This window comes from Bos indicus x Bos taurus, chromosome 2, assembly GCF_003369695.1.
Source record: "Bos indicus x Bos taurus breed Angus x Brahman F1 hybrid chromosome 2, Bos_hybrid_MaternalHap_v2.0, whole genome shotgun sequence".
In the NCBI taxonomy this organism is placed as follows: Eukaryota; Metazoa; Chordata; class Mammalia; order Artiodactyla; family Bovidae; genus Bos; species Bos indicus x Bos taurus.
In genome coordinates, this window is record NC_040077.1 from 84,243,620 (window position 1) to 84,256,494 (window position 12,875).

At 34.3% G+C, this 12,875-nt stretch overlaps 1 protein-coding gene across 4 annotated transcripts in view; it reads left to right on the forward strand.

Annotated features, from left to right (window-relative positions):
* Positions 1 to 12,875, forward strand: part of SLC39A10 (solute carrier family 39 member 10) — a 93,124-nt gene that overhangs the window by 68,666 nt on the left and 11,583 nt on the right. For all 4 annotated transcript variants that reach the window (XM_027563276.1, XM_027563295.1, XM_027563267.1 and 1 more), the window contains 4 exons: positions 915 to 1,103; positions 5,129 to 5,249; positions 6,455 to 6,823; positions 7,933 to 8,013. In XM_027563276.1, the coding sequence (XP_027419077.1) occupies positions 915 to 1,103; positions 5,129 to 5,249; positions 6,455 to 6,823; positions 7,933 to 8,013 (760 nt within the window). The remainder of the gene's footprint in view (positions 1 to 914; positions 1,104 to 5,128; positions 5,250 to 6,454; positions 6,824 to 7,932; positions 8,014 to 12,875) is intronic.

Here is a 12,875-nt window from a genome sequence, read left to right on the forward strand (position 1 = left end):
TAAGACTGTGAATGTGCATTTTTTTTTTTTTGCTGTTGATTCATTATATATAACTTATTTTCCCATTTATTTTAACCCCTTGCCTGCCCTTTCTCCCCAGCCACCAAGCATAGCAACAGTCTGCTTCAGAACTGGGCCAACAGTTAAAGTGCAAACAATGTTTAAGTGCTGTTTAACTTATTTTCTTAAGTGTTAATTAAATGAAGCTATTACCTTTTGTAATGGTCTTATCTTCTTTAAGAGGTTTAGAAACCTCTTCTGTTGACCACTTGCAAATAAGGAAAGAATGTAAATAAATGTTACAAAGAGGGAAAATACTGAGGACCAGTTTTCTTTTACACTCTCTAAGATTAATATGATAGAACTTACATGTTTTGCAGTTTTAAAAGAGCTTTGTTTCTGTACACACATTTATTTTTGCTAAAGATTTAAAATGTAGAAAATTAAATGCATGTTTAAGTATATACTTTTGCTCATGTTCAACAGTATGTGCAGACATAACATCTCATCACTTCTTTGAAATAATTAAGAAAAGAAAAGTATTATAAAAATTAGCTTAAGAGAAAGTTAGATTATAGGGAGTTAGAAATGGTTACCTGCTGGTGAATTAGTCTATTTTAGTTTTACTTCAGTTTACAAAGGACCCATCATTCCCTCTGTTCTTACTCCTGGATTGATTCTTACTATAGGATGTATTAATATTTTAACCCCGATAGCTGTTTGAAATTTTTGGTCTTTGTTTTAGAGTTACCATGAAGTGTAGTACTTTCCAGGCCACTGAGTATAACAAAATTAAATGGAAGACTACTTATATTCAAGTGATGTAACAGGGGATTTTTTTCTTTTCTGGAGATTATATTCGCAAAGTAGCATTGAATTGCTGGTTTAGAAGCTTTTCTTATTCTCATTAATAGTCTCAGGGTGGACATGATCACAGTCATCAACATGCACATGGGCATGGACATTCTCATGGACACGAATCTAAGAAGTTTCTGGAAGAATATGATGCTGTATTGAAAGGACTTGTTGCTCTAGGAGGCATTTACTTATTATTTATCATTGAACATTGCATTAGAATGTTTAAGCACTACAAACAGCAAAGGGTAAGTATTTTTTAATTATTTGTTTTCCGAAAGGTAGAACTCAAAAACCTTTATTTTTGGGAAGGCCTTGTTTTTTCTTAATCATGGTGTTGGTATGTATTAAATATCATTGAATAAACTGTCTTCAGAGGAAAAACTGATCTTTGCCAGTTTTTTTTGTCATTACATTTGTTTTAGCATTTATAATCAAGCTATAGGAGTCCAGTTTCAGTTAATTTTGTGTTGCTTCTTATCTAGTTAACTTAAATAGTTTGGAAAAATACTGACCAATTTATGGTTACTAAAAATGCAAAAATATATAAATAGAAGCAAGTCTAATTGGTCTTCATAGGTAATATTTTCAAGTTTTAGAGGCTTTCACTGACATATCTTTTAATGAAAATGTTTTCACACAACAAATTTCTATACCAGAAATACCTTGCCAGTAGTGTAAGTAAGTACTAAAGGTAAAAAGAATTTAGATTCAGAGGGCTTTGTAGGAAGAAAATATTAATGAAATTAAGGATTTGGTGGTTCATTTAAAGTAACAAAACACTTCGGAGATGGTACTTGGACTATTGATTAAATGCCCTGTTTGTCATGAACTGTCTTTTGGGTCACATTTACTAGAATAAGACAAATATCTAAAAGAATTTTTCCCACAAGAAAATAAGATACTGTCATTCACTATGATTTATACACTTCCTGTTCACATCTGTCTCTAAGGCTGTTCTTGAATACATCTCATTAAAATGATTGTGATATTGATGCTGATTGTTTTCAGTATATTTTGTTTAAGTAAATCCTAGAGGACATTTTTAGAAAGCTTCACAAAGTAACAAGTTAGAAAATTTTTACATTTTCTTAGTTAGCTACAAATATTAAAAAAAAAAAATCTTCAAGAACAGTGGATAGTCATTGTCATCATAATATATACAGTCCACTCTTATAATAGAACTTTAATGCTGTTTTTTTACAGATATATTCTTGTTTGTGTATGTATGTGTTTTGTATATATCCTCTTGGGACATATGGCTTAGAACAGAACTCTGAACTGGGATTCAGGAAAAGTGATTCTGTTTCTTGTCTAGCCACAAACTAGCTCTGAAACTTTGACTCATGCATCATGATTTCCAGTTGTTATCTAAATGCATAGGGAAATAAATTCTACTTCTCATCTGTATTTTCATATTATATTCCAAGTAGTGTATTTAATTTTAATGGCCATATTTTAGTCAGGGCATTGTATTTAATTGCTTCTAGAGGAGATTTGATCAAGATGGTGTATTCAGTGAAGTGTTATCTCAGGAATGGTCAAAGGACCTGGGAAGGATCAACTTAGAGAAAAGTGAAAAGATCTAACAGCCTTTGGCTTGTGAAGGGCCATGTGAAAGGTCATGTGGATAGGTGAAGAATTGACAATGGTGGGAGGGATGCCAAGGTAAAATTGACTGGAAGGAAATGAATCAGAGATTACTGCAGGATATTTAGAGGAAAGGTGAAGAGGTCTTGAGTCATGACATGGGGAAGAGAATGTGATTAAGATAATTATTTAAATGAGAGAATCCAGAAGAAGTTGATAAACAATTTAAAGTCCCTCTCTGTAAATAACAAATTTAGAACACAGTACAAATTGCAAGGTTATAAAAAAGTTTTGGATTTACTGTGAGGCTCTAATTTTCTTCGATTGTGTGTACTAACATTGATGCAAAGAAACAGGAAAACAATAGAATGGGAAAGACTAGAGATCTCTTCAAGAAAATTAGAGACACCAAGGGAACATTTCATGCAAAGATGGGCACAATAAAGGACAGAGATGGTATGGACCTGACAGAAGCAGAAGATATTAAGAAGAGGTAGCAAGAATATACAGAAGAACTATACAAAGAGATCTTAATGACTCAGATAACCACGATGGTGTGATCACTCACCTAGAGCCAGACATCCTGGAATGTGAAGTCAAATGGGCCTTAGGAAGCATCACTAGGAACAAAGCTAGTACAGGTGATGGAATTCCAGCTGAGCTATTTCAAATCCTAAAAGATGATGCTGTGAAAGTGCTGCCCTCAATATGCCAGCAAATTTGGAAAACTCAGCAGTGGCCACAGACTGGAAAAGGTCAATGTTCATTCCAATCCCAAAGGCAACACCAAAGAATGTTCAAACTACTGCACAACTGCACTCATCTCACATGCTAGTAAAGTAATGCTTAAAATTCTCCAAGCCAGGCTTCAGCAATACGTGAACCATGAAATGTAGTCCTTTAAGAGAAGTTCAAAGTAAATAAATTTTTATAATTTAATCTTGAACGCGTTTTGAACCTAGACTTACTGACAAAATTGAACACATTTTTATAAAGCAAACTGATGGATGAGAAGAGAATTGTCAAAACATGGCAATTTTTTATAAATTTGAAATTGTGGGAAGTAAAAATCTATGTGGCATTCTAAATGTAATAGTAAGGAATTCTTCAAGTATACCAGAGAGTCTAGGTAGATAAATCAGTTCACCTCCTTTATAATAAATAGGACAATAAGTAACCTAAGATGAAAAAGTATATAGTGTTTTTTGAAGAAAGGCAATTAATGATACTTGAGTAGAACAGACATTTGTTGTTCTGTGTAGATGAATCAACTATTGGAAGGAAGCTTTCAGAACACAAGTAACATACCAGATGCTGACTAGTTTCAGCAAGTTGGGGCTTTGTGGGTAGTCACTTGGCAAGTTTTTAGGAAAATCGACAGTCAGAAACAAAGCAGTTAAACAGACTCCCAGCTGGTGTTTTACTTTCTATATCTGTCTCATTGACTTTTGTATTGTTGTCTTTTCCTTCCTTTTTTTTTTCTTCATCTCATGTTAAAACTGCTGTTTCTTTTCTTCTCTTTAGGGTGTCTCCATATTACTTTCTTTTGAACATTTTCTGTTTCCTCAGTTTCTATTACCTACTGCTATGAAGCAGAACAACCCCAAGCCCCCAAAATAGGCAGGATTCAGTGGGACAGTTCTTTTGCTCCACATGGTGTGGAGCCATGATCTTAGTTTTCTGAATAGATTCCACCGTAAGATTCCTTATGGATGGAATAGAATACTTATACAGGGAGAAAAGAAATTGATGGTAACCATCTTTTGGAGACTCTACTGCATGTTCAGCTAGCCATAACAAATCTACTTACGCAGCAGTTAGAAGATTTAAACATCTGAAACGTAGTTCACAGCCTATAAGCAAAACCAGCAAGGATTTACTTTTATTCTGTTCTAAAATAGTTATTTACTTTTTAAAAAGTGAACATTGATTAGAAGTATAAATTTAAGTCAGAAGAGTTGTTAGTGATAGACTGATGAGAAGAAGCCAGACTATTAAGAGATAATGTAGGAAAATTCAAAACAATGAAATATAACAGACTTTATTAGTAGAGAAAAGATTAAATGAAAAAGGAAAGTTGTCTTTATTGCAAAGCTGTTAAGTCAGTAATTAATTGGTCATTTTCATATATCACCTCATTTAATCCTTGTAAGAATTTCATTTTCATTTTATAGATGAATATTTTTAGGGTTAATAAACTTAGCTTGTCCAAGTGTCATAAAGGTAAACTGTAGTCTTAAGATTTTAATTCAAGTTTGTCTCTATTATTGTCACATATAGGGGAAAGTGACATTGTGATAAATACAGAAAGAAATTAAAAGGAATAAGCTTTCATTTTTTAAAATTTCCCATTCTACACAGTATTAAATGAGAGCAATATTACATATATTTCATGCATTTTGTTTGGGTTGCACATAATAATACAATACTCTTTACCCTATTCTTATCTTGGAAGTATATGAATTGGACCATTTAGTTGAATATTTGAAAAAAAAAAAACATGCAACTTTAGTTGGAGTTTTCATCTGCTTAGGTCTTTTGATTAATTTCTAAAAGTTTTTTTCTCCTTTTATAAATATTTTATAAAATTACCACCATTTATTCCCATAGATGTTAACAGTGAATACTGTTACTAATTGTGCCTGCAAATTTAATGCTCATACCAGATTTTTCTTTTTTTCAGGGAAAAGAGAAATGGTTTATGAAGCAGAACACAGAAGAATCGGCTATTGGAAGGAAGCTTTCAGATCATAAGTTAAATAATACACCAGATGCTGACTGGCTTCAGCTCAAGCCTCTTGCCGGTAGACAACAGTTCTGACTAAAGAGAAACCTTTAAAATATAAAAATTGAAATTTTGCATCTAAACTGTACCTGTGTTGTTTGAAATTTGTCTTTGTGGCTTCTCTAATATTAGTTTCTTTTATTTCCTTATGTGTCTCAACTGATTTTGTTCATGTTATGATTATTTTCAGCCTTATTTATTATACTGGGATATAGGGCCAATTCATTATATTACCAGGCAAGGAAGATATTGCACTTTTTACTTTACAGAAAAAAAAAAAATGAAACAAAACATCTTTAGTGTTTTATTTCTTGGTAATGCAAAAATCTCTGTGCCCTCCATATATGATTGTTTTCATGTGAGAAAAGAAGAGTAGGCCTTTATACTTAAAGGAGAGTGATCTTGTACATAAAAATCTCTGCTCATCCATTCATCTATTGTGTTTTGTATTGATGTAATGAGGTAGCTTAAAATTTTCAGGAAAACCTAATATTTAACTATAATTTTTCCCGTTTGTGAGCTTATGTTTTCCCCTGATTACTAATGATTTTCTGTAGAAGAGGCAACCTAGATATTAACTGTAGACTCTGCCCCAAAATACGTTTGTGAAGCAAATCTTTGTCATATAATAGCTTTTGTAAACTAGGTGAGAGGCCAACTTTCATTTAAAAAAAATGTGACAGATGTTATCACTTATGGGTTTTTAAACTTCATTTTCATAAAGATCTAGAAATTATCTTGTTCAGATATGTAAAGCACCCAGAGGAAGCAAGTGGTTTAACTTTTCTTTGTTTTCTTAAATGATAAGAGAAAGTTAGAGTGGGTAAACTTTAAGGTTCCTTTGTTCTCTGAAAAATTATGGGTTTATTTTGTTACCATGGGAATTCTACAGTAACTTTCCACTTTTATTTTCAACTGTTGGTGATGTGCTCCTTAAGCTTCACATGTCTTCATGAGTGCCAGTTTCTCTCCTCTCTGCTATTGATTTCAGTTCCCTTCATTTACTTCATCTGATTCATCTTTTAGACTCTCAAAACCCCAGTTTATGTGTATGCATATGTATATTTCCTTATTTATTTGGTTTTTTAATATCTATTTAGGAATTATAAAAGACTTTCACCTAGGAAATGTTCATTACACTGCTGTTTTGTCTGGGTTTAAATTAAGCAAATATGCATTCATGTACTTGTTGATAAAGCATATCCTTTGCCATTATAAATATAGGAACTGATGACTCGGTTGTTTCTGAAGATCGACTTAATGAAACTGAACTGACTGATTTAGAAGGCCAGCAAGAATCCCCTCCTAAAAATTACCTTCGTATAGAAGAGGAGAAAATCATGGACCATTCTCACAGTGATGGAATGCATGCCATTCATGAGCATGACCTCCATGCTGCTGCACATAACCACCATGATGAGAGTAAAACTGTGCTGAGGAAGCATAATCATCAGTGGCACCACAAACATTCTCATCATTCACATGGTCCCTGTCATTCTGGATCAGATCTGAAAGAAACAGGAATAGCTAATATTGCTTGGATGGTAATCATGGGAGATGGCATCCACAATTTCAGTGATGGGTTAGCAATTGGTAAGTAGGCTTAAAACTTGGGTTATAATTTGTTATTCCTTAAGACCATTTTCTGTTTTCCACTGTTTTAGTACTAATCTTGGAGCTTAACAAGTATACTATTATATATTAGTCCTGTCATTTGGCTTTTCCAAAGGCGATGTCAGCGTCTTTGGTAAGTTTACTTGGGGGCATAAAGGTATACTTTCAGTGGGTTTTTCTTTGAACATGTAAACAAATGTCTGCAGTATACTTCTTTAGTAACTTGATTTCTTATTGAAGGGATAGTTACCATATTGAAAAAGCTACCTTAACATATTTTCAAATACATTTATACATTTCCGAATGAGAACAAATGAATTTGAATCTTGGGTTTAAAAATTTTTTTATACTTTAAAAAGTGAAGAAAAACTTTACAATGGTAAAAATCCATTATATCAAATTCAAATATATATTAGAGTCTTGTTAATATAAACTGATGTTACCAGTTTAGGAGAACATTAAAAGTGATTAATACATAATTTTCTTTTGAGATCCAGACTATTAAATAATTATTCAGAAGTAGGCTTTGGTTTCTTTCAGGAGAGACCATATTTTTGAAGCTACAGTGGCTGTCATTGTTAAAGAATAAAGAATTTTACTAGTAGTAGCAAATGCATGTATACCTCTGATTTCAGTTTTCAGGACATTCTGACAAATAATAATTTATACCATTCATGCTCTAGACCTAGAAAAATTTGGATATGGATGCTTTTAAATATTTGAATATCTATAAATATTAGTTTGTAAGAACAAGCGCAGTTATAGACTTACGTGACTTAAAATTGAGGTCAGAGATTGAAACACTAAAACTGTTACTGCTCTGACACTGTGGGTGAATTAGAAGATTACACAAATAGAGAATTTAATTCAATAGGGTATATTTATTTCATTGATTAGCTTTCTCTGGTTGTCACATACCTGTTGTACTTTACTCTCTGTGTGTTCAAAACCTATAGTGTATGAGATTAGTGAGTCACTCATCATTATGAAATTAGGTAAAAGAGAATGCACCTGCCATTATGAATGAAAATAGAAAAAGAGAAGATCAGTAAATGTCACTTGGATTTTTTCCACCCCCCTGACCTTAGGAGCGGCTTTCAGTGCTGGATTGACGGGAGGAATCAGTACTTCTATAGCTGTCTTCTGTCATGAACTGCCACATGAATTAGGTAACATGATCTTAAAATTTATCAGATTTCATCAAATGTAAGAGTTAATATAAATGCATCTAAATTTTAGAGATGTTAAAACATAAAAAATGGCTGATGGCAAGTATTCAGTATCATCATTCTCTTATTTACTGAAATTTTTGTTAATGTGCTTCCAAAAGTGTGTATTGTTTTTATGTATTTTTATTTTATATAAACAATATTGTTATAGCCCACTCTGTTTCTTATTTACTAATCAGTGTATTTTTAACTCCATGAATTAATTTAATGCTGTTTCTGCCTAGTACTTGAAGGTGTGTATTTACCACACTTTTACATACTTAGCACCCAGTAATTGGACTTACCATGTATCCTGCCACCACAGATAATGCTGCATTGAACATCTGTAGACTTGATGCTGAGAGACCCTTGTGAGAACATCGTATGGGGTATATACCTGGGAACAGAACTGATGGATCCTAAGATATGCATGCCTGAGAGTATCATATCACTGTCGAGAATGACCAAACTAATGTCCTCTCTAGCAGTAATAACTGAGAATTCCTTTGTTTCTTCATCCCTGGTAACACTTAGCATTAACTCTCTAATTTTTGCCAATTTATAAGGTGTACAGTGATATTTCTTTATTGTATTAATAGGCATTTTTTGATCCAGCAATCATTTTTTAAATTTCTCTTATGTTTTGGTTTCCTCCTATAAATTGAAAAATGGAAGAAAAAATATGAACATACATTCACATAGAAAATATGAGGGATATGAAAGTGACATAAATTTGAAAGAAAAAAAACTGCATCTCTTGAGTATCCAAGGAATTTCTTCATGTGCCCCTCCTTCTGACTGAAATGTCTATCATTTTGACTGTTTATCTTGATTGGTAGTATACTGATTGGCCCACTTTGAGTAGAATTAACTTATATAATTTTCTTAATTACTAACTGCTCATATAAAGTAAAAAAAAATCTCTTACTGCTTACTTGGTGCTGATTCTTTAGGACTTGATTCCCTATAGTTTTATTTACCTTGTCAACATTCGGCATATAATCACATATCTTGTTTATGCCCCATAATCCTTTATCCAGACCCTTCATTGTCTTTTCCTTGGGCATTTTCCTTAGGGAGTACTTATAGTTCTGGTTTCATTCTGTTCCAGTGTATCTTACATACCTATTTTCTTGACATATGCCTATGTTACTCTATGACTAGATGTGACTTAATCAAAATCTTTCAGTCCCCTTCCTTTACATATAAAGTAAAAGCTGAGAGGCATTAATGTTCCTTTCAGTGACCTTCACATCTGGCTTCCAGCTACCTTTTCAGCCTCACTCACCGAATTGCTGTTACTTGTTTTCGACTTCACCCAAACACAGTTAGTTCATCAAACCTGCACTCTGGGTGCCTGACCTGTTTCTTTGCTTATTCCCTCCTAATTGGCTTGTCCTGCTAGGGCTGTCCCTAGTGGAGCATGTTAAGTCTTTTTCCCTCTAACTTCAGTACTGCCTTCCAGTACACCATGCCTCAGGTTTATCTTTCCTCTAAACTTTATCACTTACTTTCTCTAGGTCCTTCTTTTAATGCTTAGTATATTTCCCTTTTAGACATCCTATTTGCTTATAATGTAGGTTTTTTGTGTGTGCAGATATTATATCTCACATTGTGAGATATTATATCTCAGTTATATTTAACTGCTTTCCTATGCTAGTAAGAGAATGATGTACCAAATACCTTCCTTGCATTTCAGGAGCAACACAAATCAAGACTGTCTGTCAGTTATTATATATAAGAAACATTGCCTAATTGTTTTAACCCTTTTTTTTTTTTAAGTTTGCTTAGTAATAAACTTGGATAGTCACATGCACATCCATAGTATGCCAGGAAAGCCTTCAGCTTCCTTCCTACCACCCACTACCCCCTAAAAGGAATATGTCAGGCCACTTTATAATTAAGTATGGTTATACCGAATTCTTCTTAACCACTTGCCATGCTCCATTTCAGCACAGAATTGACAGCAGAGATGTTGGAAATGAGGGAGGGTTGCCTTCCTCAACCTTACTCCTTTTTCCCCCTGTACTTTCTTATTGAAGGAGTGACACACAATGATAACTACACATAAGACAAATGTAGTACATAGCTTACTGGCTAGGTAAGCCCTTGTTTACCCAGTGCAGAGTTCTGGTGAAAGCCTGAGCCAAGACACCTCAGTGAAATATTGAGACTCCAAATCTCTACCTGTTCTACCCCACAAACCAGAGATTAAGATGTTACTATTTGGGGCTTTCCTCGTGGCTCAGACAGTAAAGAATCTGCTTGCAATGCAGGGGGCCCAGGTTTGATCCCTGAGTTGGGAAGATCTCTTGGAGAAGGGAATGGTTACCCACTCTGGTATTCTTGCCTGGGAAATCCCATGGACAGAGGAGCCTGGTTGGCTACAGTCCACGGGGTCACAAAAAGTCGGACACGACTGAGCAACTAACACTACTGCTGTAAGAGGAAACTCCAATCCAGACGTACATCTGCTCTGCCAGAAGGAGAGGAGACATGAAAATGTATGTTTTCCCCAGTGCCTTGTGCTAAGTTGACAAACTGCCCCATGCTAGTTGCCTAAGCTCCTGGGAAAGGAAGATCATAAAGAAATGACCCAGCTTCCTCCTCTGGAGTGGGCCTGAAGGGCTTTGGCTTTTTTATCCATCTACAATGTGGAGATGGTCTAAAGGAAGTTTTTACCTTTAAGACACAATAATGAGCACTTTGGTAAAACAGGGCCAGATATATGTCTCTACTATGATTAGATTATCCATACTTATTTGGAGAAGAACAGAAAGTAGAGAGAGGCATAGAAGCTTCTGAGTCAGAATTTCTAGGCAAAGAGAAAAACCCATGCCTTTGAGGCTGCAACAAACACTAGGCAGGTGGATAGGGACAAATTCTCTTTCCACTTAGCAGTTTAAGATGTTGGCAAAGCAGCCTAATATGTCACATTCTAGGATACTTTGATATAAAACCTGTTTTGCCCTAGCTAAATTTTTGATTATGAATTCTTAAAACTATTCTGAGATTTTTATACTAAAGTGATACCCTAAGGGAAAAAACATGTACAGTTGACCCTTGAACAACATGGGTTTGAACTGTGCAGAATTTTTTTTTCTGTAGTATATGAAAGTGAAGTGAAAGTTAATTTCTCATTCATGTCCAACTCTTTGGGATCCCCTGGACTGTAGCCTGCCCAGCTCCTCTGTCCATAGGATTCTCCAGGCAAGAGTACTGGAGTGGTTGCCATTTCCTTCTCCAGGGGATCTTTCCTACCCAGGGATCAAACCCAGGTATCCTGCATTGCAGGCAGATTCTTTACCAACTGAGCCACTGAAGTTACACAACTGCCAAGCATCTGTCTCGGCCTCCAAGGGACTGGTTTTTCTCCTTGTCTAGGAATTTTGACTCAGAAGCTTCTATGCCTCTCTCTACACTCCGTTTCTCCAAATGAATATGAGTGGATAATCTAATCAGTAGAGGCCCTATTTTACCAAAGTGCCCATTACTGTGTCTTAAAGGTCTATAGTATATACCACAGTGTTACACGATTTGCAGTTGGTTGAATCTGCACATGTGGAATAGAGTATATGAAGGACTGACACAGATTTTCAACTGGGCCCCTGCGTCGTTCAAGGATCACTTACATTCTAGTACCTTGGAGACTGATCCTCAGTCCACCCAGTAATTCCAAATTTTGATGTTCCTCTTCTGAACAGATTTCTCTTTCTCTAATTGTGTTCCAGGTAGGGTTTTTGTATGTTTGGGAATGTATTATAAAAAAAACATGTACTTTTAAACCTTAGAATATAGGGAGGTCCCCTGGAAGAGGTGTGCAGAAACTGAAGCCATCAGAGGAAACAGAAAACCCAGATTTCTCATTTCATGTTTGCTGTGGTGTATGAGATTACCTGATTTATTACTCCTTCTTCTGTTTTTGCCAAACTTGTGTAGCTGAATTTAAGTAAGTTGTAATATTATTCTTTTGCATTCTTTCCACTTTTTTCTACCCTTTTCATAAGGAGCTATATTTGAAACATTTGAAAAATAATTTATAAGAAAACCTATATAAGAATGTATAAAGGGGAAGTGAGGTTGAGGATAATCCAAAAAAGTAGATGATCCAAACTCTTTTCTTGACATTGAGCAATGTTTTAACTTAAGGAAATAACATTTTGATAAATAAATGTAACTGTGTTACTAATACATTATTGACCAGAGATGTATTAATGCCACAGGCATTAGTTTTTAAAAAAATCCCTGGTCAATAATGTGTTAAGACTCAGCTTAGAGTGGCTGTCTATAATGCTGTCCATTTTTTCCTTCCTTCTCATGAGTATTAAGAATTAAATAAATTCAAAATAAGATACTCATAATGTGCTAAATAAATTGTCCAGGGAAAATTGAACATTCACTGTTTAGATTTATACATGTGTATACATGCATTAGTTAAGACAAAAAAAAAACCTTACAGTATATACTTAAAAAAAACTCAAAGATTTCATATTAGCAGATATTAACATTATAACATTGGATTGCATTACTATAACAGCTTTGGTAGGCACACCTCATTCTTTGTGCTAATGATATCCATTGTCAGCAGAAAGGAAAGAATATTGATTTGTCAAAAGATGAATATATTTGCTTATTCAGTGTAAATTCCAGCTGAGGATTCCTTTATTTTTCAAATGTTTATATAGGTTCTTACTGAGAAGAGAAGGGTAGAAAAATATGCAGATAACTTTGAGGAAATTATAACCTGAGATAAAAGTAGGACAAAGATAGATTCTTAAATGATTCATCATGATATAAGAACATCATATAAAAGTCATTTATAC